Source organism: Belonocnema kinseyi, chromosome 3 (assembly GCF_010883055.1).
Source record: "Belonocnema kinseyi isolate 2016_QV_RU_SX_M_011 chromosome 3, B_treatae_v1, whole genome shotgun sequence".
NCBI lineage: Eukaryota > Metazoa > Arthropoda > Insecta > Hymenoptera > Cynipidae > Belonocnema > Belonocnema kinseyi.
This window is the reverse complement of record NC_046659.1, coordinates 69,650,068-69,674,194: the sequence shown is the minus strand read 5'-3', so window position 1 is coordinate 69,674,194 and position 24,127 is coordinate 69,650,068. Positions and strand designations below refer to the sequence as shown.

At 29.6% G+C, this 24,127-nt stretch overlaps 1 protein-coding gene across 1 annotated transcript in view; it reads right to left on the bottom strand.

Moving 5' to 3' along the window:
* LOC117169867 (fatty acyl-CoA reductase wat-like) overlaps window positions 1-24,060 on the bottom strand; it is a 25,313-nt gene extending 1,253 nt beyond the window's left edge. Inside the window, exons 1-6 of the mRNA XM_033356375.1 lie at window positions 23,995-24,060; window positions 20,248-20,570; window positions 15,687-15,935; window positions 12,820-12,965; window positions 6,002-6,111; window positions 3,090-3,285 (exon numbers count right to left, since the gene is read on the bottom strand). Of these exons, the coding sequence (XP_033212266.1) occupies window positions 3,090-3,285; window positions 6,002-6,111; window positions 12,820-12,965; window positions 15,687-15,935; window positions 20,248-20,559 (1,013 nt within the window). The 5' untranslated portion in view covers window positions 20,560-20,570; window positions 23,995-24,060. The remainder of the gene's footprint in view (window positions 1-3,089; window positions 3,286-6,001; window positions 6,112-12,819; window positions 12,966-15,686; window positions 15,936-20,247; window positions 20,571-23,994) is intronic.
* Window positions 24,061-24,127: the final 67 nt, after the last annotated feature.

The window sequence follows — 24,127 nt, the reverse complement described above, 5'->3', positions numbered from 1 at the left end:
CAAGGGGTTTCAAAAGTTTGGAAAAATTTCTTGTGATGTAAGAGTACACAATAGCTCACATAGAAGCGGATCGGATTCTTAGCGAGCAGGGCGAGAGCAGTTGCGACTTTTGCCTCAGAAGGGACGCGTGGCGCGAGTAGTTAGTCGAGTATATTACGCAATACTAGGCATTCCAATTAAAAACGGGTTCAGGCAGCACTAACTTTTTACGTTTTGAGGATACCCATTTTCAAGCAAGGCCAGTGTGAGGCAAATCCCGAAACTGCTGTTATGTGGGATCTCTTGTGCATATCAAGAGATTTTAAGGTATTTTAAAAAACTACAAAGTATTGAAATGCATTATAAGATTTTTACTAAATAAACGAGATTTCATACGATCTAAAGGAATTTTCAAATACTTCAAGTGATTGAAGAAATTAGCGGTAGTACATTATTAGAGAGAATCTCAATTTTCAAGGAATATTTTTTCATTTCGAGGGACTTCAACTATTTTTCAAGGATATCAGAGTATTTTAATGGGATTTGGAGATTCGAGGGGACTTAAAGAGATTTTGAAATATGTCAAAAGATTTCAAGGGATTTCAACATATTTTCCAAAATTTCAAAGGATTTCAATTGATTTTAAAAGATATAAGGACGATCAGAGAGTTTTTAAACGATTCAAAAGTATGTTCACAGATTTTAGAGGATTTCGTTAGATTTTAAAAGATTTATTATAATTTCATAAGAATTCCGAATATTATTAAGGATTTGAAGGATTTTTAAGGAATTTCAATTGCATTTAAAAGATTTAATTTAATTCAAAAATATCGTAAGGAATTCAAAGAGATTCGGGAAGATTCCCATGGATTTTAAAGATTTCGAAATATTTCACGTTATTTTAAGAATTTTCACCAATTTTTAGAGATTTTGAAAGATTTTCGGAGATTTTATGGAATTGTAAGAGGTTTCAAAATAAGGCACGGAATTTTAAAGGATTCAAAAGTATTACATGCGATAATGAAGTATTTTTACGACTTTTGAAGTATATTAGGTGATTTCAATGACACTTCGAAGATACACAAAAATATAAAAAGATTTAAGGGAATTTCAAAGGATTTCGGAATGCTATAAAAGATTATAAGTGACTTTGAAAAAAAAGTCATAGGATTTCAAAGGGTTTTAAAGGATTTCATATGGCACCGAATTATATTCAAAAATTTTGTAGGATATCAGAGGGGATTCTAATGGGAGTTGGAAGATTATTAAATGATTTCAATAGGTTTTAGAGGTTTTCATAAGATTTTATAGGATTTTAAAATATTTCAAAATATTTTAATGTTTTACTAAATTTGAAGAGATTCGATTTTTAGAGAGTTTAAGAAATTTTTGCTGATTTTAAGTGATTTTTATGGGATTTTGAATATTTCAAGGGTTTTTTTCAAAGGAATTTAATGGATTTAAAAGTACTTCATCTAAAACTGAAGCATTTTGACGAACTATGAAGGATATTATAGGATTCTTATGAGATTTCGAAGATTCAAATGATTTTCGAGATTGCAAAGTATATCCACGACTTTTAGACGACTTCTAACGATTTCAAATGATTTAAAAGATATTTAAATAATTTCTGAATGTTATAAAGTATTTTAAGGTATTTTTAAGATTTAAAGGGATTTAAAGAGATTTCAAAAGATTTGAATAGTTTTCAAAGGGTTGTAAAGGATTCCTACTGATTTTAGGAGATACAAAGAGGTTTAAATTATTTGAACTGAGATTAACGGATTTTAAAAGCTTGCAAAAGATTCCAAAGTATATCTACGGATTTTAGAGGATTTCTTAAGATTTCTTAAGATTTCAAAAGATTAAATGTATTTTCAAAAGAATCCTACTGTTATAATGCATTTCAAGGATTTCCAGGAATTTCAATGGCCTGTAAAAAAATGATAATGGATTTTAAAAATTGCAATGAGTTTTAATTGGATTTCAAATATTGTAAGAGGTTTCATAAGTTTTCCAAATATTTCACGTGAATTCAAGAATTTATTTTTAGAGATTTGCATAGAATTTTTCAGGTTTGAAGCAAATTTGAGAATTTCTACAGTTTTTATTGGTATTAAGAAATTTCCAGGACCTTAATCGCTTCGAAGGGGTTTTAATAGATTGTGTGCGGTATCCATCTAATTCAAAGGATTTCATAGAATTTTGACGTGATTAAACGAATTTTAAAGGATTTAGAAATTTTCAAATGATTGCAGAAATTTCCAGGGATTCCATGAGATTTCATTAAACCTGTGCACCAGATATCAAGAATGGTTGTAGCTCCTCGACTTTCCATTAATTAGACTTATGTAGCATGAAATATTAAATAATAAAAAAGATAATGCTAATAATATAATTTATATAACAATTGAAAAAGTAAGGATTCGTCAGATTCCCCCCCCCCCCCAAAAAAAAAAACCTTACGTAATTAATGGACACTCCCTAAGTTGAAATATGAACATATGAAGGGACATAAGTGCGTAAGAGCCACATTTCGGAAGTGCCTTTTCTTGGCTTGAACTAATTTTGTTGACCTATCTCATGTCTCTATAAATAATTATCATCAATATTAATTTGAAAGTGGGACAAAATCCGTGTTTTGTATTTTTCTTAAATACTTACTTTTTTAAAGATAAAAATAATTTAAAAAACTTATGGAACTCATTGTGTCATTATTTTCGTTTTTGGGGATGCGCCGCACAATTTGCAAGAGTTTTTCTCGTAATGATTGTTTCCTTCCGGATGTTTCTTTCGTTGTTTGATAGAGTTGCTTGATAGTTCGAAAGTAGTTTTTGTTTTAAAAAACCAAATGCATTAACGTTAGACACAGTTTTTTGTGTCTCACGTAAAATTCGAGATGTAGCACTTACGCCCTTATAAAATATTGAAATTAATTTTTAATTGCATCATAATCTGATACATGATCTCTGTGGTACTAAATGATTAATTTTTATTTAACAAATTAATTCTAAAATCCTAATTTACTAAAATAACGTCTGAAAGAATAAAATGAAAATTGGGAAAAATTGAGAAATCCAAAGGAAATGAAGAGTAGAGTATTTTTCTACCTCTTCTTAGTGGAGATATCCCAGGCACAGGCAATTAAGGCATTCACAGTCAAATCACCAGGTACAATGTTGGCTTTTAACGACCCATCACAATGTATAGATCGAAGCAATCCTCCTCCTGCTCCAGCCGCTACTCCAGTCGGACCATACATATTGTCTATCCAGCCGGAAATAGGTTCGTTATATGTTGAAACAACTAGAGATAAAAATATCCCAAATTAGTCGAGAAAATATCAATCGAATTTAAATATTTTAATTAATTGAATAAAAAACGAATTAACACGCAAAATAAAACAATCCAAGGATTATTCAGCACTTAATCTTTCAGTCTGGGAACATCAAAATTTCGGCGATTGAAAAATCAAATATTGGAATTTGGATTGGCAAACCATAATATCTTTTTAGCTTTCATCTGAATATTAAAATTTTTAATATTTAAATTGCGATCCTTCTAAATTAAAAAAGTTCAATTTTAGATAGGATTTTAAGAACTCAAAGTTTCAGAAGACTTAAGATAGAACCTTTGAACTCTAATTTTAACTCATAACATAAATCATGAATTGCCTTCTAACTTTCAAGACTTTTAATGTTTCAAATTTTTCCAAATTTAATGTTAACCTTAAAAAAGTAGGGGAGTTAACATCTTTTAAATAAGAACTTCTACAATTTTAAACAATCTAAATGCTCAATTACAGGTTTCTCAAATTAATTAAGATTTTTGTAACCTTAAACGAAACTCGAAATTTAAAAAATTACAATCATAAAACAAAAAGATTTTATTATAAAAACTTGAATCTGAATCATTCCAAAAAACTGTTGCTTGTGCTCAATTAATATTGACACGGTTTTAATATAATTTATTTAAACTAGAAACAATTCTATTTTAAAATTTCCCAGAAAATGTACAAATATTATATTGACACTGAGCTGCTAGAATAAAGATCAGGACCCATCTAAGTTTATAACAATGAAATCTAAATTGTCAAAGGCAAATTTACTTTTAAAAATATTGTGATATTTATGATAAAAGTAAGAGTTTTTTATTGTAGGCCCTGACTACGTATATCGCAATTTCGGTACGAATAGCCGAATTTTGTTGATATATGCCGAAACTATCTTTATGTTATTTTGCTAAAAGTAATCGGAAATTGTGTAAAATTTCCGATACTTTCAAGTACCGTATCTTACGAATTTCGTAACTGAGTGTTTCATAAAATTATGAAATCGTAACGGAAGTTTCATAAATTGACCTCAATAATTATTTAATTAATTTTGAACAGTATCAAAATACTTTTTTTTAGAAAGAGCCCCTTTTCAGTTCCCACTGTATACTTATCAACAAAATCGGCCTTTCCGTAATGAAATTTTGGAACACGAAGGACTTTTTCTAGAAGCTTTTAAAATTAAATTTTTCCTGACTTCAAGAAAATGAATTTGAACTTTTCAAATATTAATTAATCAGGTATACAAGTTTTTTGGAATAATTCAAATTAATTTTTTACGATATAATCTTTTTATTAGTAATTTGTGCTTTAATTTCAATTTTTCTGACGAAAAAAATATTTATATGCTTCTATCTTCTATCTTGAAAATTGAATTCGAAATTTCATGAATTGGGAGTATTTTGAATCTGACCTATTTCGAGTTGTACAAATTAATTAATTAATTAGTACTATTATCCGTATTTATCCGTACCGGTATCGGTATTTTTACGTAACTATATCTTAAATTGTCGAAATTTGTAATTGGATTGTTTCTCATTTTCAATGTTAATTTTCCACAATTAAAATTGTTTTAGAATGATACAGATTCAAGTTTTTATAATAATTTTTTTTATCATTACAAATGTTTTAATTTCGATTGTTCTCAAATGTTGATAAAAGCTTGATTATTTAGGAACATATTAATTTAAAATCTTGTACTTTAAAAAATTATGAATTTTTTTTTTCATTTTGAGAAAATTGAATATAAGATGTCAGCAATTGGAAAACATTTGAATCTAAACTATTTCTAGTTGCTCAAATTAATTAATTAAATGGAACACGTAGCCAGATTTTTTCGGTAATCATAGGCATACAATTATTTTATTTTTTATACCAAATAATGATATTTTTATTAAATTGATAAAAGTAATAGACCTTTTTTATGAGATTTCCAATATTTTTAAGTAACCGTGTTTTCAATTTATGAAATTCCCAGAATGTCAAAGTTTAAGAAATGAGGTTGAAAACCGAAAATTCTCGAAGTGTATGGTAAAAGTGGCCCATTTTATTTATAAGAATTTGAATCGGGAAGCATATTTCAAAAATTGAAAATATAATCTTAATTTATACCAGAATTTCCAAAATGAGAATTGAACATCTATAATCAAAGATATTAAAACTTTTATTCTCCATAATTAGAAAAACAAAATTATTAGTGCTCTCTAAACTTACGGAACTGGAAATTATCTCTCCAAATGAAGCTATTTAAATTTCGTATGAATAAAAATATGGATATATATATATTAAAAACCTGAAATTTACATTAGTACTTTACGTCATTCAGTGCACTTTATAAATTTATTTACAATGAGTCAACAAAGGTATCTTTTTCAATTATATTAAAATAAATACCTGAAGCTACAAACTACTTTTTTAATGATAAAATCTTGACCTCACATACTTTTGCTAAAAAATAATCTAAAAATCTTTCTCCAAGGAGAGTCCTTATTCAAAATCTGCGTACAAACATAATTAATTATTCATCAACCTAAAAATAGTCTTATCACATTTCACGGAAACATTCCCAGCGCTGCAGATTCCTTTGCAGTTTTTTGTAATATACGATGTATTCCATAACATTTTTTTCCAGAATTATTAAATTTGTAAAATTAAATTCGTATAATTGAAAAACTTTTTAAAACGGGTTACCAATCGCAGGCCGAAATATTCCAACAGGTAAGTCGCCAGCTTCTTTATTCACGATATCTTCAGCAACTGCCTTTGTGTAGGTGTAAGTGTTGGGCCATCCTCCTAATAATCTATAATCAATGACAAGTATTTTTAATTTATAATTAATTTTTAAAAAATGTAATTGATCCTCAAGATCAATTATTTTAATTAATTCTCAATAATGATCCAGCAGATTTGAATATACTACATTAAACCTTTATTAAAATTGTTTACTTCTGGCAGTTTTAACTACTCCAACTAAAGTTTAAGCTTAACGAGAAAAGATTATTCAAGATCAAATCCAAATCCAATATGTCAAAAACAAAACATAAATCAGATTCCATAACAACATGCAATGAAGCAACTTCAGGCGGGAATACTATGTAATTAAATTGATCAATTGCTGTATACAATCTTTTATGCATTGAATAATCATACCTGTAAAAATTTTTTATTTACATATTGCATGCTTAACTAAGATAACAAAATATTTCAAGTTCGAGGACTATTCTAAATTGAAACTATTTACAATTAAAATAAAATAAATTTTTATTCATCGATTTATCAAATAATTTTCTTCAGATTTTTTTGTAATCCAGGATTCTTTTTTCTTGTCTGAAAAAAGATTAGAGTATTTTTAATGATTTCCAGGAACTTCAGAGAATATTCAAATTATAAAATTTATTATGCGGTTTAAAGAATTTACTTTACTCTCGAAATATTTGAAAGGATTTCATAGTATTTGTAAGATCTTAGGATATTGAAAGCAATTCCAAGGGATTTTAGAGTATTTCTAAGATTTTAGTATAATTGAAAGGATTTTAAAGGGATTTTATCAGATTTTCGAGGATTTTTGTAATTCTAAGGGATTTAAAAGACTCTTAACAAGGTATCTTAAGCAATTTGCCAGGATATCAAAGGATTTCATAGGACTTCAAATATTTCAACACATTTTAAAGAATATAAAATTTTATAATATTTAAATGGATTTTTAACCATTTTTTTACAAAATGAAGGAATTTTAGAGGATTTCAAAAGATTTTAGGATAATTTAAAAGATTCCCGGGAATTATCAACCGCTTTAAAAAATACCAAGGAATCTGCAAGAATTAAAGGATTTTATAGGATCTATAAGGTTCATAAGATATCAGATTTCATTAAATTTTAAGGGATTTTTAGGTGATTTTATTGTTTTTAAACGAATTGTAAATATTTGAAGTAATTTCATAATCATTCAAGGATAATCAAAAGAAATTTCATAAGGTTTACGGAATTTTAATAGGATTTCCTAGTTTTAATGTTTTTTTCATGTTGGATTTTTATATTACCTTAATTGGTATTAAAAGGCATAAATCATTTAAGACTATAATATACGCAGGAAATCTATCGAATTCTTGTGTTTACATAGAAAAATTAAAAAATTGATAACCTCCAAAACTGATTAAGTTCAAATTTAATGCCGGTACAAATTTAATCATTTAAAAAAAGCATTAAGAACTGAACATTTTAAATTAGTTTTATCTGGTTAATAAATCAAGCATAACAAACTAATATCAAAAAATTAGTAACGATCCTGATTGAGGATTTGAAAATTAAACAAACTTCAAAACAAATATTTTCGAATTTAATAGCTTTACTTTCAAGGACCCAAAAATTAAATGATTTCAGAATTGCTTATTCAAAACTATAATTTTAAATTAAAAATATATCATTTTAACGATGATAATAATTTTTAAGAGTTATCGTATAATTGAATTACGATCGAGGAACTTAGTCGTAAATCAATTTCAAACTGTGCATAACGCTTTTTAAAATTCATCATTTTCATCCAAAGTTTAATACAATGTTAAAGTCAATTATTAATCATTTCTATGCAAGCAAAACAAATTCATGTTACTTCAAGTTAAAGTTAATTTTAAAACTGACGCATACTGTAATAAACTGGCAAATTGATAGAACAGAAAAAACGGCAAGGCAAAAAGAACATGCAAAAAAATAGTGGAAACATAGCTCTAATATGGACATTGGACAAAGTATATGAATGATTTTGAAAATTATACACAAGCAATTATACGCGCGCTTCGGCGCACAGGAAGGATTGTATTTTCAATTAATAATATATAAATATGAAAGACGATAGTAAATTATAATCAAAATTGAATAAAAAACTATATTATAATAAGGCCGTGGCTATGTCTATCAAAATTTCGATACAAGTATAGCCAAATTTTGTCGGTGCGAATAGGGGGAGCTGGAAAAGAGGCTATTTGTACCAACACTTTGGTGCGTATAGCTGGATTTGTTCGATACGTGTAGATACTTCCTTATAATAATGCAGCTTCTCTAAACTACAAACTCTAAAAATCCCATATTCTTAGAAGAGAAACTAATTTTGAGTTACAATTTAACTATTTTGAATTAGAATAAAATCAAATCTAAAACCCTACTTAACGTCCAATAATAAAGTTAATATATAGAATTCTTGAAAATAAAAACAAAAATCCAACGACAAAATTTGGACAATCACCATAAAATGTTTCCTTGGACGTTAAAATTTTGATTTTGTGGTGGTAGTTCAAATTTGGTAATTGCATTTTTAGTTTTATTTTCAGGAATTCTATACATTAACTTCATTCCCAATTTAATATCTGTAATGAGTCCCCTATGTAATTGACTTTTTGATTTATTCTTTATATTTAAAGGCTGCAATATTGCCGTGATTTGAGAAAACACCGTTAACTGCAAAATGAACGAAGCCGATAAAATCGAAGAAAACTATTCGAATCTTTATTCGCTTGTACCGCGGATTCTAATTCAATTTCTGCAGTTTTTTTGTTCTTCACTAAATTGCATATAAACTTTTCATTTTTGCAAAAAAGTGATTAAAAAATGTTAATTAATTATCTAAAATGCAGTTAACGGTGTTGATTGGGATGCTGCCATTCAGAAAACGCCGTAACGGGCAGTTACGGCTCTCTTCAAATCACGGACCTCAGAAATAGGCCTGTCGTGATTTGAGAAAACGCCGTTTACGGAAAAATATTTCGCAGCTCAAAATAAATGCAATTGCGGCGTTTCTCGAATGACAGACCTTTTTTCTAGGAGTTCTATGATTTCGGAGAACGCCGTGAGCGTGTACGGACCTCTTCGACATCACGAAGGCTCGAAATCACCCGCCCATAATTTAGTAAAGTCCGTAACTGCCCGTTGCGGCTTTTTCTCGAATTTTTCTGTGACGTATTTAGGTGTCCATGATTTGAGTCTGCAGTTAACGGTCAGTTACGGCTCTCTTCCAAATCATGACTCGCCATATTTTGCAGTTAACGGCGTTTTTCCAAAATTTAGCAATAGTTATTTTAAAAGTTATTAACAATTTGAAAAAATTATTTTAATAATCGGGTGCATCTTTCCTTCCCGATTCCAACGATATTAAAAAAACTCATTTTTCGATTTTTTGCAGTTAAAGGTGATTTCTCAAATCACGGCAATGTAGTGATAAGCATGAATAAATCTTTTCCCAAATAATTAATTAGTTAAAAAATTGTATTAAATATTTTATTAAATAAATCATCGATTCATTCGGGACAATTTTTGGCAAAGCTCCATATTTCAATGTCCCACCTCGAGAAATGGTGATATCGATTTTGTTGCTCATGTTCTATTTGTTGATATGCATAAATATTAGGTTGGGCAGGTTATGTTAATGACAGTAATTATAATTATAACAGCGGCGTGTTTATTGCGGTTTATTTTTCAAAAGAGGCTAAAAATAGTGGTAATTTTTTATCTACATATCTCACTATTCCCCACATTTGAAATTTCCTATTCTGGTACTTAGAAAATTGTATTTTAATACTATTTATTGCTGTTTTCAAATATTATTAATATGACAATTTTTTTCGCATTCTACATTTCAGAGAGAAAATATATACAGAAATGAAAGTTGTATAAAGTTACTGTACAGCTAAATCATTTTTAATGTTATAAAAGTTTTCATTTATAAGAACTAGTATAGAAAAGTTTAAAGTTGCCTATTTCATAGACAATTGATTTCTTTATCCTATAATCCCCATTTTAAATTATACAGTTTAATCAATTACAAACAAAATTTTAAGACTATGGTTTTATTTTTCATGCAAGATTGCTTTATTTTTTTACAGAATAATGTGGCAAGAGGCTTGGAAAATTGAAAATCTACCTCCAAAATATTCAGTTCTTAATGCTCTTTCTACATTGTGCAATTGCGTATAATTTTAATAAAAAATTATTATACGTGAAATAATAGAATTTTAAAAATGTATCAGAGTTAAATTAGTAATTTTAAATCGTTCATTTCTTTGAACTCTTATTCATTCTTTTGAAATGCTTTGTAATGCTTTTAAACTCTTCATTAAAATTCTCTGAATCATTTGAATTCCTTGACATCGTTTAATCTCCTTCAGTTTCTTGCGATATTTTGAAATCCTGAGAATTCGCGGAATTCGCGGAATCCCCTCAATTATCTGAATCCCTTAAATTCGGTAAATTCTCTCAATTCTGGTAATACTCTACATTCCGAGGACTTCAAAATAATGCAAAGAATTCAGAAGAATTGAAGAAATTCAGGTATATCAGAGAATTCAGAATATTCAAATGATATCGATAAATAAAAATAACAATGGTGGAGGCTTCTAAGCACACTTCAGAACAAAATAATTCAGGTTAAAATGGTTTATTTAACAGTAGTTATTCAAAGGCTTAGTTTTTCCTATCTCTTTAGGGAAAAGTTAATATTTTTATTTAATCCTAATGCTCAAGGCTTATTTTTTCTCTGAAGGATTCTCTACAATTCTGTTTGGGTGGGATTAATTAAAATTTAAACTAATATTGTTTATAACAATAATGACTGTACGATTTTTCAATTCTTTTTTTAAAAATAAAATTAACTCAAATAGAAATTTAGAGAATCCTTCGAAGAATAAAATAAGGCCTTGATCATTGGGATTAAATAAGAATGGTAACATTTCCCTAAAGAGAAAGAAAAAACTAAACCTATAAATAACTACTGTTAAATAAATAATTTGAACCTGAATTATTTTTTTCTGAAGTGTGTTACGAAGTCTCCATCAAGATTTACAGAAATTAATAATAGATCTCTTTTATCGATTTTATCAATAATTTTAAAGATAGGCAAATTTTGAGATTGATTGTACGTAGTGTACATCCTCAAGATAAATAGAAGGAATTTAGGTAATTAAAAGGATCAGGAATGTTTGAGGAATTCAGGAAATTTAGAGAACTACCTGAATTTCCTGAATTCCTTAAATATTCTGAATTCAGGAAGCTCAGAGAATTTCAAGAATTCTGGGGATTCAGAGAATTCAAAGAATTTCAAAAAAACCTCTTTCTTTCAATAATCAAAACTCTTATTTCTTTCAAACCAATATAAAATATTCAAGCATTTTAGAGAACTTAAGGAATTTAGGAAATGTGAATGGTATTTAAGAGCATTTAGAGAATTCAAGAAATGAAGAGAATTTATAAGAATAAAAGAATTGAGAAAAAAGTCAAGGATTTCAAGATAATCAAGGAATTTTAAACTTTAAAGATTTTCGGGCATTTAGGTCATTCATAAAATCCAGAAAATTCGAAGAATCTCCAAAATTCAGTGAAATCAAGAATCTTATAGAATTAAAAAAAATCAAGAAGTTCAGAATATTCAAGAAATGTAGAAAATTGAAAATATTCAAGGAATTAGGGGAATTCAGAGAATTTCAGGGATTTGAGGGCATTAAAGCAATTTCATAAACTCATGAAATTGAGGGGATCGAAAGATTTCAGAGAATTCAGGGAGATCAAATTATTCTAAGATTTTCAGAAATTTAAAATTTCAAGGAATTAAAGGGATTCAGAGTGAGTGCTTTCCGAATATTTAGGGAATTCATAGAATTTTACGTATTTCATTTCATTTTAGTGCACTAAAGGACTTCTATCAATTTATGAAATTAAAGAGATTGAAGGATTTCAGTAAATTCAAGGTATTCAAGGAATTTAATGAATTAATAATATTAAAGGAACTTTGGGGATTTAGAGGATTTAAAGAATTTGAGGAATTCAGAATATTCAGGGATTTAAGAGAAGTTAAAGAATTTAGAGAATTACAAATATTCAAGAAATGAGTGATATCCAAAGAATTCAAGGATTTTAAGATTTTAAAAAATTCATTGAATTTAAGAGATTTCAGAGAATTTAAATAAGTCATAGATTTTATGGACTTTAAGAAATCTGCAAATTTTCAATGCTGAAAATATATAACTCTTAATTTTGAAGAAAAAGATGAAAATTTGTAATTTTTTATAAAATAAACTAAGAAGGTAGGATTCTGCTACCAATTAAAATAAAGCATTGTAATTTTAATAGATTTTAACAATTAAATGATTTTTATTGAAACTAATATCCGAGTACTAAAGTCATTAAAAAAATCAAAAACTCATTAATTGCACAAGAAAATTAAAGAAGTATATTATTAAGTTTCGTTTTGTTGTACTATTTAAAAGATTTAAAATTGAACTTCAAATATTAAAGTGAACTAATTTCAAAATCTAGGAATGAAAAATTATTATTATTAATACTTTTTTGCATTCTTTCAAATGTTAATATTTTTAATAATTTTTCTTCAGTTAACAGTGAAAAAGAAATAAAGTAACTTTAAGTCAAAAAAATCGAGGGGGGTGGGCGATTACTGGGTTCGCCACCCTGTAGAGCTGCGTCTGAGCAACTAAAGTTTTCAATTTATGAGGGGGAAAATGAAGACTTACTGTCGTGTAACAGTATCGATCAGCTTCTCATCAACGCAGTCCGTCATCGTGATAAGTTTATTTGCATCCATTGGAGGTTCGTAAAATTTTTCTTCAATTGCGGCTCGAATGCAATTTGCATAAGCAGTGGACACGTGGACGGTCGCCTGAAAGTCAAAAGTGAAGTTTAATTATTTATAATAATAATTTTTGGGATTTAAAACAAAGAAAAATCAGTATTTGAAAGTAACCGTCCTCTTTTGCAGTCCTTCGGAAAATGTTAAATGCGTTTACAAGTAAAGACGTGTCGCGACTTATATTTTTTTCATTTTTTTTTAAATTTGGCATTCTATAAGGAAGACATCCTATAAGTTTTAAGCGAGACTAAATCATTTTTGTGGCCATGAGAATTTTTTCATGAAATCAAATTATCGCCGTCTTCTCGGAAGCAACGAAAGATACATACGAACAAATTTTAACAAAATATTTTGTACACCTAAAAAGGTTCTACAAAAAATTCGTCTTACTTTCTTGTAACAGATCTTATCGTTTACGAGAAAAATGCTGAACTTATATTTTCGGAACAAAAATTATCCTTGCTTAAACAATGGTTTAGCACAAAAAAAAAATATATAGGATGCCCTAAAGCAGAAAATTTGATAAAATATTACAAAAATTTAAAAAGGTGGAGTTTTTAGAAAATCTTCATGTCATATTTTTAAAATTGAAAGAAATAAATAAAGAAGATGTTCTGCAAAATCTCAACTTTTTTATTTTCGTAATTAATAAAAAAATCTGAATTAGGTTCAAATAGTATAGAACTTTTAAGAAAAAATGTGTGATTTTTGGAAAAATGGATGGTAAAATTTGTTGTTCTAAAATCTGAAATAAATTGTGTCTCCTAAATTCCACTAAAAAATAACATAATATGGATGTGCCGTGAAGTGTAGAAACAGAATTATGGTTCGGCATAGCATTAATGTACAATTTTTGATTAAATTTCATAAATTGAAATACTATTTTGAAGTTTAAAAACGCTTTCAAATAAAAAACTATCTAAAACTTTTAAAACTTAAACTGACGTATTAAAAAATTTTATTAAAAAAAGGAACGCCAAGGTAACGCGTTACTTTTTTCCAGTAGCGGTAACGGTAACGTATGCCTGTTTTAAAAAAGTAACGGCAACAGTAACGCGTTACGAATTTCAAGGCAGTAACGATAACATTGACGCGTTACTTTTGACTAGTAACGTGTCAAACACTGAGAAAAATCATAAATAGTGCAAATACATAATGGTAAATATTTAAATTGAGAGTCCGTATTTTATAATCGCCTACACATTTCTTTCACTGCACGGCTTTGGCCCCTGCAACCATTTAAGGAAGGATTTTCATTTAAATTTAAGAAATATAAATTCGTACGGAAAATTAATTTGCACATCATTTCTCTGGACAAAAAGTTACAGATTTTTCCGTTTTAGAAGTAAACCCGAAACCTCCGTTTTTTTAAATCAGTTTTTTTACTTTTTTACATTCAGCTCTCTATAATTCAGCTAATTTTTTTATTTTTATGGTGAAATTTACAAAAAAACATCGCCTAAATCATGAATGTATATTATTAAGCTAATGAGGAGTCGAGCGTATCTTGAGCATAAAAATGTCCAGCGGGGAAGTTGTTGAGCAAGGTATAGATATGTTTCCTACAGAAATAATTATTTTAAATAAAACATCATGAATAAATTAGGACATTTTTATTTCGGCAGCGCGGCTAATTTATTTGCTTATATGAATCATCTCGCGGCGTTGACGCGTGACTTCAAAATGTGAATTTGTTAATAAAAATTCATTTAATAATCTACAGTTATTGTTGAATTAAAAATCACTATTGTGCCTATTCATTGAAAATGTTAAACACGCATTTTTCACAGAAAAAACAGAAGATAAACTTTAGATCGATTTTCGACGAAAGATTCTCTGCAATAAAAATTAACTTCACAGGAAAAACTTTACACAAATATCAGTTAAACTTTCTTTTGTTTTTCCAGAACAAACACATGTTTTTTGAAAGAAGCGAATTTGGCTAAACAAAACTTTATCGCTATAAAAAATTTCCTGCAACAAATTTTATTCTCAGTTTTTTCTGTGTTGCTTATAAAAAGTGTGTAAACAATTAAAACGTTTAATCAAATTACAAAACATGATACCAAGTAGTTAATAAAATCGCAATTTTCAGTTTATTCTGCGGAAAAAATTGGGGCTATTCATTCTGACATTGTTGCTTATGCAACCACAGTGAATTTCAAGAACTAATTTATAATAAATAAAATCTTCCTAATTTCTCAATGATTATTTATTTTGAATAACTATTTCTGTAAAAAGCATATATTTATGCCTTTCTGAATAACTTTCATGCTGAAAGTTATTTGTTGCTAAAAATTAGCTCTACTTCCTATTGGCTTAAAGACATAAATGCATGATTCATACAGGATCTTAGGTAAACATTTAAGTCATTTGTTCAAACAAGAATGTGTAAATTTTAGTTACCCTACAAGTCACAGAACATCATCAAGAATATTTTTTGTAATTATTGTCACAAAATTCCCAGAATTGGCTACATTACGTCGCGTTGATGTAGAAAAATGCACCAATTTTGGTTTCCTAAAAAACGGTGGTTTCGGGTTATTTTGAAAACAGCAGAAGCTACAACTTTTTATAGAAAAAGAGAATATGCACAATTAAATTTCCTATAAGAATATATACTGTTAAAAATCAAATCTGGCCCCTCAATTCTCGGAAGATGTTGATAATTACATTGAACTGAGTTTGATTTTGATTTAATTGTTATTTTGGAACCTAAAGTCAAATTTTATTAAAAACTTATTAACGAACCTTCAATTTCGTCATTCCTCTACTGAGGGCCAAAATATTTTTGGGAGCCTGGACATTGATAGCAACTGCCAATTTAACTTTTTCATCGAATCTGACTGTGGCTGCTACGTGAAAAACAATCGAAATTTCACGAGTCAACGTTTCTCTATCTGCTGGGGATAATCCAAGTTCTGGTAAGCTGCAATCACCTGCAACTGCAATGATCTGATGGCGAAATTTTGGATGCTCCTCTTTAAGTCTGGCGAAGAGCTACAAGCAAAGAACGATTACAAACATATATTATTTGATCATTACTTAAAATATTATTACAAGTTGGCCGTCAGTCAGAAAAATCTGGAAATCGGGCAGAAGCCAGGAAATTTTATTGGCCAGGGAAATTAAGGGAAAAGTCAGAAATTAAAAAAAAATCTTGCATCAGTCAAGAAATTTGTGAAAGAGGCTTTTTCAATATCTATCAACGATTATATTATATTTTTTTTTTAAATTTAATTTTTTATTTTTTATTGCCCTCCATCAAGACATGTTGAAGTCGGAAAGGTCGACTTGAGCATGTCTAAGTTTTGAGACGGATCCAGACTTCAATTTATGACTTGGAGACAAGTTTTTATGTCTTGAAGACATACATTTATCTCTTGAGTCGTATTTTTATGACTCGAACGCGTGCAGTTTATAACTTCGAGCGTATACCTGCCATGACAAAAAGGTCATTTCTAACAGTCATAAAAGATAATCTTTGTTAATGGTTAAACAATCTTTTATATTTTTATACAATATACATATTAAATCAACTTCTTTACAGATTGCTATTTGCATTATACTTGTTTGACGATGATACCGAAAATGTTGTTTGTTTTTACGTATTTCTAATGGCTTAGGAGATCCTTCTAGAAAGTTACAATTTTTATTTTTTTGAAGAAAATTTTTAAGGGTTATACTCGCTCAGACCCACCGATTCTGAATTTTTAAATTGAAAATAAGTAATTTAATAATCTCCTTAATGAGCCAAAAATAGTTCGATAATCTCGGCCAACACAAAGCTCGTCCTAAGTCAAGTAAACGTCGTCTTAGCCAAGACAAGGCTTGACTTGAGACAAGTAAACATCGTTTTACTTGTGGCCATAAACGTAAGACGAAGGCTTAGTTTTGAGATGCAGCCAGACATCAATGTCTTGGAGAGGAACTCAAGACATAACTAAGTTGAACTCAAGTCGAAGCATTTTTACTCGGGCTAATATAAAATTCCTGAGAGTAATTTATTTGCCTTATATTTTAATTTCTATTCATTCTTTTGCATTTGCTTAAACATTCAACTATGTTTAGGAAAATTCGTCTTTTTGGTTTAACAATTCATCCCTTTTAGTGGACATTTTATCTTTTCAGAATAAAAATGTAACTGTTTGTGCGAAACTTAATCTTCTTTGGTTGATAATTCAACTATTTTGTGAAACAATTCATATTGTTTGATGTAATTCACCCGTTTTTTCATTTAAAATTAAGAAAAAAATTATTAGAAATACCTACTATTCCATTACTCGTAGAAAAAAAAATATTTTTATTTGAAAATTGAAATATTTGGGTAAATTTCAACTACATTTGTAAAACTTTATTTTTCTGTCGCAGGTACATCTCTTTGGTTAAAAATTTAACTATTTTGTTTAAAAATCGTGTTTGTTGTTGTTTTAAAAAAAATTTTGTTGTTGTTTAAAATTAATTTTTACATTCTCATCTTAGTGAGAAGGTATTGATTGTATGTGAAAATTGAGTTTCGCGGATTTCATCAAGTATCGACATTTTCGGACTCACTGATTGAGAAAAAATGGATTTTACTTTAGTGTATCGTCGTTGTCGTCGTTGTCGCCGTAGTCGTATGTAAACACGGTAATCTACGAATTAATTATGCGACTGGGTTGCCCTTTGGCACATCTTTTAACGCCTGAAAAGGAAACACAGGTTCCTTAGCCAAATATTTTGGATGAAAACTAAAAAAACTTAAGCATTTAAAAAAATTGTTCACAACATTTTTTTCAATATTTAAAAATTCTATGTACGGCTATTCGTAGTACTCAGAAAATTTATTCTTACAAATTTGTCGGTAAACAGAAAATGGGTATAGTTATAGCATTCTCCAAATTGAAAAAAAAGAAAAAATGAAAATTTGAAGTAAAACAAAGCACGATATGAGAAAAAGTCTAGTCAAGAAAAACGTTGCTTTTTTAAGGTTCGATCAGACTATATCATAACGATTTTTCGAATTTTCTTAAAAAATCGAAAATTCAAACTTTGATCACACAAAAAATGAAGAAAAATAAAAAATTCCATGTTTCGGTCAAAGTATGCAAGATCTGAAAAAAATGGCAAGTCAAAAATTTTGAATCCAAAAAAGATCTACACATTTTTTGTAAATTACTTTTTGATAGGACGCATACTTTTTGTTTTATTTGTGAAAAAACTACGTTAGAAATAAAAAAATGGAAATTGTTGGACAAACGACACAAGCAACGTAAAAGATTAAATAAACAAAGGTCCTTTACTTAAAAAAGAGCTACTTATTTGTTATTCATCAGTTTTTAATAGGATGCGTAGTACTTGTGGAAAATTTCGTCTATTTTGATAGAAAATTAATCTACTTGGTTGAAACCTCGTCTTTTTAGTCTTGCAATTGATCTCTTCTATTGAAAATTTCATAATTGTTGGTTGAACTATCAATTATTACATTTTTCGTTGAAAATTCATGTTTTTGTGTTGAGACTTCAACTTTTTGGCTTAAAAATTAAACAATTCGCTTGAAAATGCAACTATTGTTGGTTGACGTTTAATCTTTTTTTAATAAGAAATCGATCATTTGGTTGATAACACAAGCCCAAAAAAAAAGTTGTCAGCACGAGACAAGTGACTAGGCTACCCTTATGATTTTGAGCCGCTGAGTCCGAATAGGGCCTCAGAATTTGTCCTACACGTCTCAGGTTTCCCCTAGATTCAAAAAGTAGGGTAAGGCCTAGTGATTTTCTCGTCACACAGTCCATACAAAAAATTTGTCTGCACGAGACATGTGATTAGGTTACCCTTATGGATTTTTAGCTGCTGAATCCAAATTTGGCCTCACAATTTGTCCTACACGTCTCAGCTTTCCCCTAGATGCAGAAAATTGGAGAAAACTGGAGCTATTCTGGACATTAGTTCGATAATACCAGTATACAGAAGAATACACATACTGGTGTCATATTCTTATGTATTGTGACTCTTATAGATCAAATTCAAACACAAAAAATTACCCAGTGTGCTTACCGTTTCCCCTAGTTAGGATAAATCTACGGAAATTAAAGGTCTTGCTCATGTGATACTCACTTATAAAGCAAAAAATAAGACAAATGCTATTTCCTCTGCAGTTTTGCGCTCTCAATAGAAATTTGACCACTAATTTTTTCAAGCTTCGACCATTTTCTCCTAGATGCGAAAAGCAGGGAAAAGCCTAGGGAATTTATGGTCACACAGGTGCACCAAAAAAAAGTTCTCTGCACGAAACAAGTGACTGATTTCGCACGTAAAACTGTAAAGGATATTAGGTTTTTGTTATTTTTTTCCATGTAAATCTATATAATCTGAAAAGGCCCTTCAATTTCCCTAGAATTATCCACGCTAGGGGAAATAGAAGGCACACTAAAGATTTTTTGTGTACAAGTTAATTCTTTACAAGTCGTTGCACTTAAAAATATAATATCCATGTGCCTATTTTCGCGTATACTGGTATTATCAAAATAACGAGCAAGTTATCCCTAGGGTTTTCCTGGTTTTCTGCATTCTGGGGGGAAACTGAGATGCGTAAGATCAATTTTGAGGCCAGATTTGGATACAGCGGCTCAAAATATCTTGGTTGAGAATCCAACTATTTTGCTTCAAATTCGTCCATTTGGATTGAAAATTCATCCTTCATGAGAAAAAAGTCATTTTTTTGGTTTCAGTATCATAATCTAGCATAATTTTATTTTGTTTATAAAATATTTCATGTTAAAAATGATCTAAGATTAGAATGCTTGCCTTTGAATAATAATGGTCAGGGAAAATGGACAATTTTTTTTAGAGAAAAATCAGGGAAAAGCCGAGGAAGAGTTAGGGGATTTTGATGATAACATTTTTCGGCCACCCCATATTAGGAATTTTTCTAATTGTGATTCAACACAATTGCATTTTTTATTATTTAAACAAATTTCTCAATAGAAAAAGAAATTTTAATGTCCTTCAACAAGAACAAACTTGGAATATGCAAATGGGCTTTCTACACTAATTGCCTTCAGCAAGCAATGGGGCGAAACATCAGAAAGTAATTGGTTCTAGACTTATTTGAATTACTAATTCAGTTATGTGAATTAACACTATATCATGTAAATTAGATAGCACTCTGATTTGAATAAGTTACTCCCTACAAAGAAAACAAACTAAACCTATTTGTAACTCGAAATTACTTACACTGATCAATCCATAAATTACTTTTTAAATGTATGACAATATTTGATTTTTTTAAGCTTTTGAATAGAAATACTTTGATTGAAATAATTGTATTTACCGCATCTTCGAACAATTCTTCAATTCTCTCGTGAACGTCTTTTCCTTTTTTGGAACGAACCAAAAGGTACAGGAATCCAATACCTGGGCAGCTTCTCAAAAGTTTCTCGATTAAAAGCTTGCCCATGAAACCAGTGCCTCCGGTGATGAAAACATTTTGGCCGGCATAAAATTTCTGTATGGCTGTGAGGTTCAAATTTTCGGTTAATATATTTTCCACTTCTGGAGAACATTCTGTTGGTGTTCCAGATCTAGAACCGCTTTCGGCGATCGCCACGTCCTGGCCACCTGACTCTAGTAAGACTTCCACCATTTTACTCAAATCTGAAATAAATAAACAAATTTTTATTATTTATTTATTATTTTTAAACTATATACTTATATTTAAAGGTAGTAAAGTAAAACATTCAAACTGCATTGAATCAAACTTGATTTGCTGGAAAAAATTAATTATGCAGCAAATTTCCTGGTGAAAACCACAATAAAGTAAAAACAATGTGAAAATTGCAATTTTGTGTACAAAGTGATGATACAATTTTATAAGCGGCGGTTTTACGGTTTGGAAATTTGTAATTGAATTTTTCGAATTTTTGGTTATAAAATTTCAAACTTTTAACGGAATTTTCATAAATCTACATCGAATTACGGAGACAAATTACACCATTTTATGTAACATGTATGATCGGAATTTATTACACTTGAAAATTCGAAGAATTTAAAAGTTTTTAAACGATTAGACGGAAACAAAATTTCACAAAGTGGTTACTTGTAATGGAGGTAATGGAAGTAATCAATTTTAGTTGAAAGAATCTTAATCTAGAGCGAAATTCCGAATTCGAATAATTTTAAATTGTGGTTTGGGTCTTTTAGTTTTGGAACATCTGGTTTTGGTCCTTACGATTAAAAACTTACAGTTTCAGCTTCATATTTTCAGCCTTTCTTTAACGCATTATTTTTTACTTTTATTTTTGGGACTTTTGATATTGTGGTCTTGCGGTTTTGGCCTTATATTTTGGGATACATATTGTTTAAATTATGGTTTCGTGACTTCTATTTTTAGGACATCTGGTTTTGTTAATTACGGTTCAGGACTTATGTTTTAGAACTGGTGGGCTAGAACTTATTTTTTTGGATTTAATATTTTTGGGACGTTTGTTTACATATGATTTAGAACCTGATTTTTGGGATATAAAGCTTAATTCTTAAGATTTAGCTTCGAGATTTGAAAGGGAAGATTAAAAAATAATATCTCTTTGTTTATTATTAGTTCTATTAATTAAACCCGTTAACGTTGCATTTGGTAATAACTTTAAATAAAAATAGAAAATTCTAATATTTTAGATAATACATTTAAATCGTTTATTATAGCCATTCTTGCATAGACGCATTAATGCCTATTTTGACACTTTACTTAAACTTTACAAGTAATTATTTTGTGCAAAAAATGCTATTTTAATATTATGGTACCCCCTTGTAATTTATTGTATTTTATAAATATTGAAAATATATTTACGGCAAGTAACTTTAAAAAAATTTTAATATGATTCTTATTTGATAAATAATCTACTAAAGAAATATCTTTTAGTACCGTAATGTATAAATGATGCTTTAAAGTAATTGTACGAGTCTATGAGGTAAGGTTTCTTGGCCCATTGTACATAACTGATTACCATTCAGTAAATGTATCGAATGTTGAAATAACTTTTCCACCATATTATGTTAGCTGCCCCTACTATTCTATAATTTATTCAAATGGAAAAGGCTGTAAGTACAAATACAAATCAAATAAATGCAAATTTTAAAAAACTGCAGAAATCGGTGTATTAAATGATGATGAGTTTGGAAACAACTTGATAATTTAATTATCCATTGAATGTAAAAACATGTGCCTAGAGAAAATAGTACATTGTGTATAAAGGGCATAAAGAAGGCAAAATAGCCGTACGCCCTTGATACACACGATGCTTTTTGTCCTTCCTTCCTTAAAAACAAGCATCTGAAGCAGATAAAGGATGTTCTTCTCATTTTTCTTTCCTATGTTTTATTTTTGCCCAAAAGAAGAATTTCTTTTTTTTTTAGGATAATTTTTATCTTTTATCAAATTGCAATTGCGAAATTTTATAGTATTTGTCCAAATTTGTTCGTTCGATTCTTGGTTTTATATTCAGAAATTCTTCACATTAAATAGATTATTGGACGTTAAATAGGATATTAAATTTGATTTTAATCTCATTTAAATTTATTATATTTCAAAGGATGTTTGGTGTTCGTGACAATTTTGAATTATAAGTGAAGGAAGAAAGAGCGTACTTGGCAGAAGGGAGACTGTGGAATCCAGCGATGTTATTTAAAAATATATATATATATATAAAAAAAAGATTGTCATAAGGACAACAGCAGGATTTCGCCGGGAGCGCCAAAACTTCAGCCATAACCACGCCTCACGACCGTGAGATAGGTCAACACAGTCTGTAACAGAATCAATACGACGATCCGGCAAAAGTCTGGTGTCTCCTGAGGACACGAGGCGATCCAAGGACGACCGCCTCCTGCATTTTTCCCGCAAGTATTTTAGCATATTGTTGACACGCAGGGATGCTTTTTAGGCTATTAACCAGTGAAAGCATGGCACCTTTAAAAGCGCCGATGATAATGACGATTAGTTTAACAGAATATTTGGGGTACATTCGTCGCAACTCCCTTATAAGGTATTTATACCTCTCTTTCTTTTCATTCTCCTTGGCTATAATGTTTTTGTCACCTGATGCCGAAAATTCGATAACGAACATTGTTTGCTTCTCGAAGTCAAGAAGAACCATGTCAGGCCTCGAGTGTGCAACAGAAACAATTGCCGAAAATATAAAGTTCCAGTATATGCGGCATTTCCGTAGGAGTATTTGGAGGAGCGATATTAAGGTTAATGCCGTAAGAGTGACAGAGATGGTAATAAAGCACTCTTAGTGTCGCATTGCGCTTTTGGATGTAGGTCGTTCCCGCATGAGTTGGACAACTAGATAGTATGTGTGCTAAATACTTGGGGTGTACCTGGCACGCCCTGCACCTATTATCGGGAATGTCTTGGCTCAAAATGTGGCGACGGTATGTGAAGGTGGAAATGACACCGTCTTGACATGCCAAAATGAAACCCTCCGTGCCAGATTTCAATCCGGGTGATTTACGGAAAGCCAAAGTTAGCTCACACGAGATTGTATAAAGAAAAATACCTAATAAATGATATCTTCACTATTGTTTTTGTGTGTAGAAATCAATGGTGCACATAAAATTGATTAGGTATTCTTCTCTACATTTATTTTTAACTTTTGAAGTTTGTTAAAGGATCCGAACGAACTTTCTGACCGAACCAATGAATATAAATTTCTCCATATTCTCACTTACGTGATGCAGTACATGTGTAGCGGGCGTAAAGTTTTATGCATCGGGCCTAAAGTTTCATGTCGGCCCGGCGGCGGAGAGCGCATGTGCGAACGTCGCTGGGCTGGAAGCAGCCACATTATGCCTACTTCACGTGCAAATTAAATTCACTATGCAATTAAATTCTGCAACTCAGCCTAACTTAAAAATATGGAAAAAATGGGTATTATCAGTTGGTTGTAAATCAATAAGTAACTAAAAAAACGTTCGCAAAAACTGTTTTCAGTGGCAGTTTAACATTCTGAATCTAACTACCTAAGGCTTTTGACTATAGACTCATAGAAAAACACATAATAATTTTAAATTTAATTAATACCCCATTGGCACTTAGTGGATGTTTAATAACTTCGGCCAAGAACTTTATTTCTAGCTTTAAAACTTGTGAAAAGAACTTGTTTAGTTCTTTCGATTTTTACATAAAAACAACACTGTTCCTGCTATTCAACCAT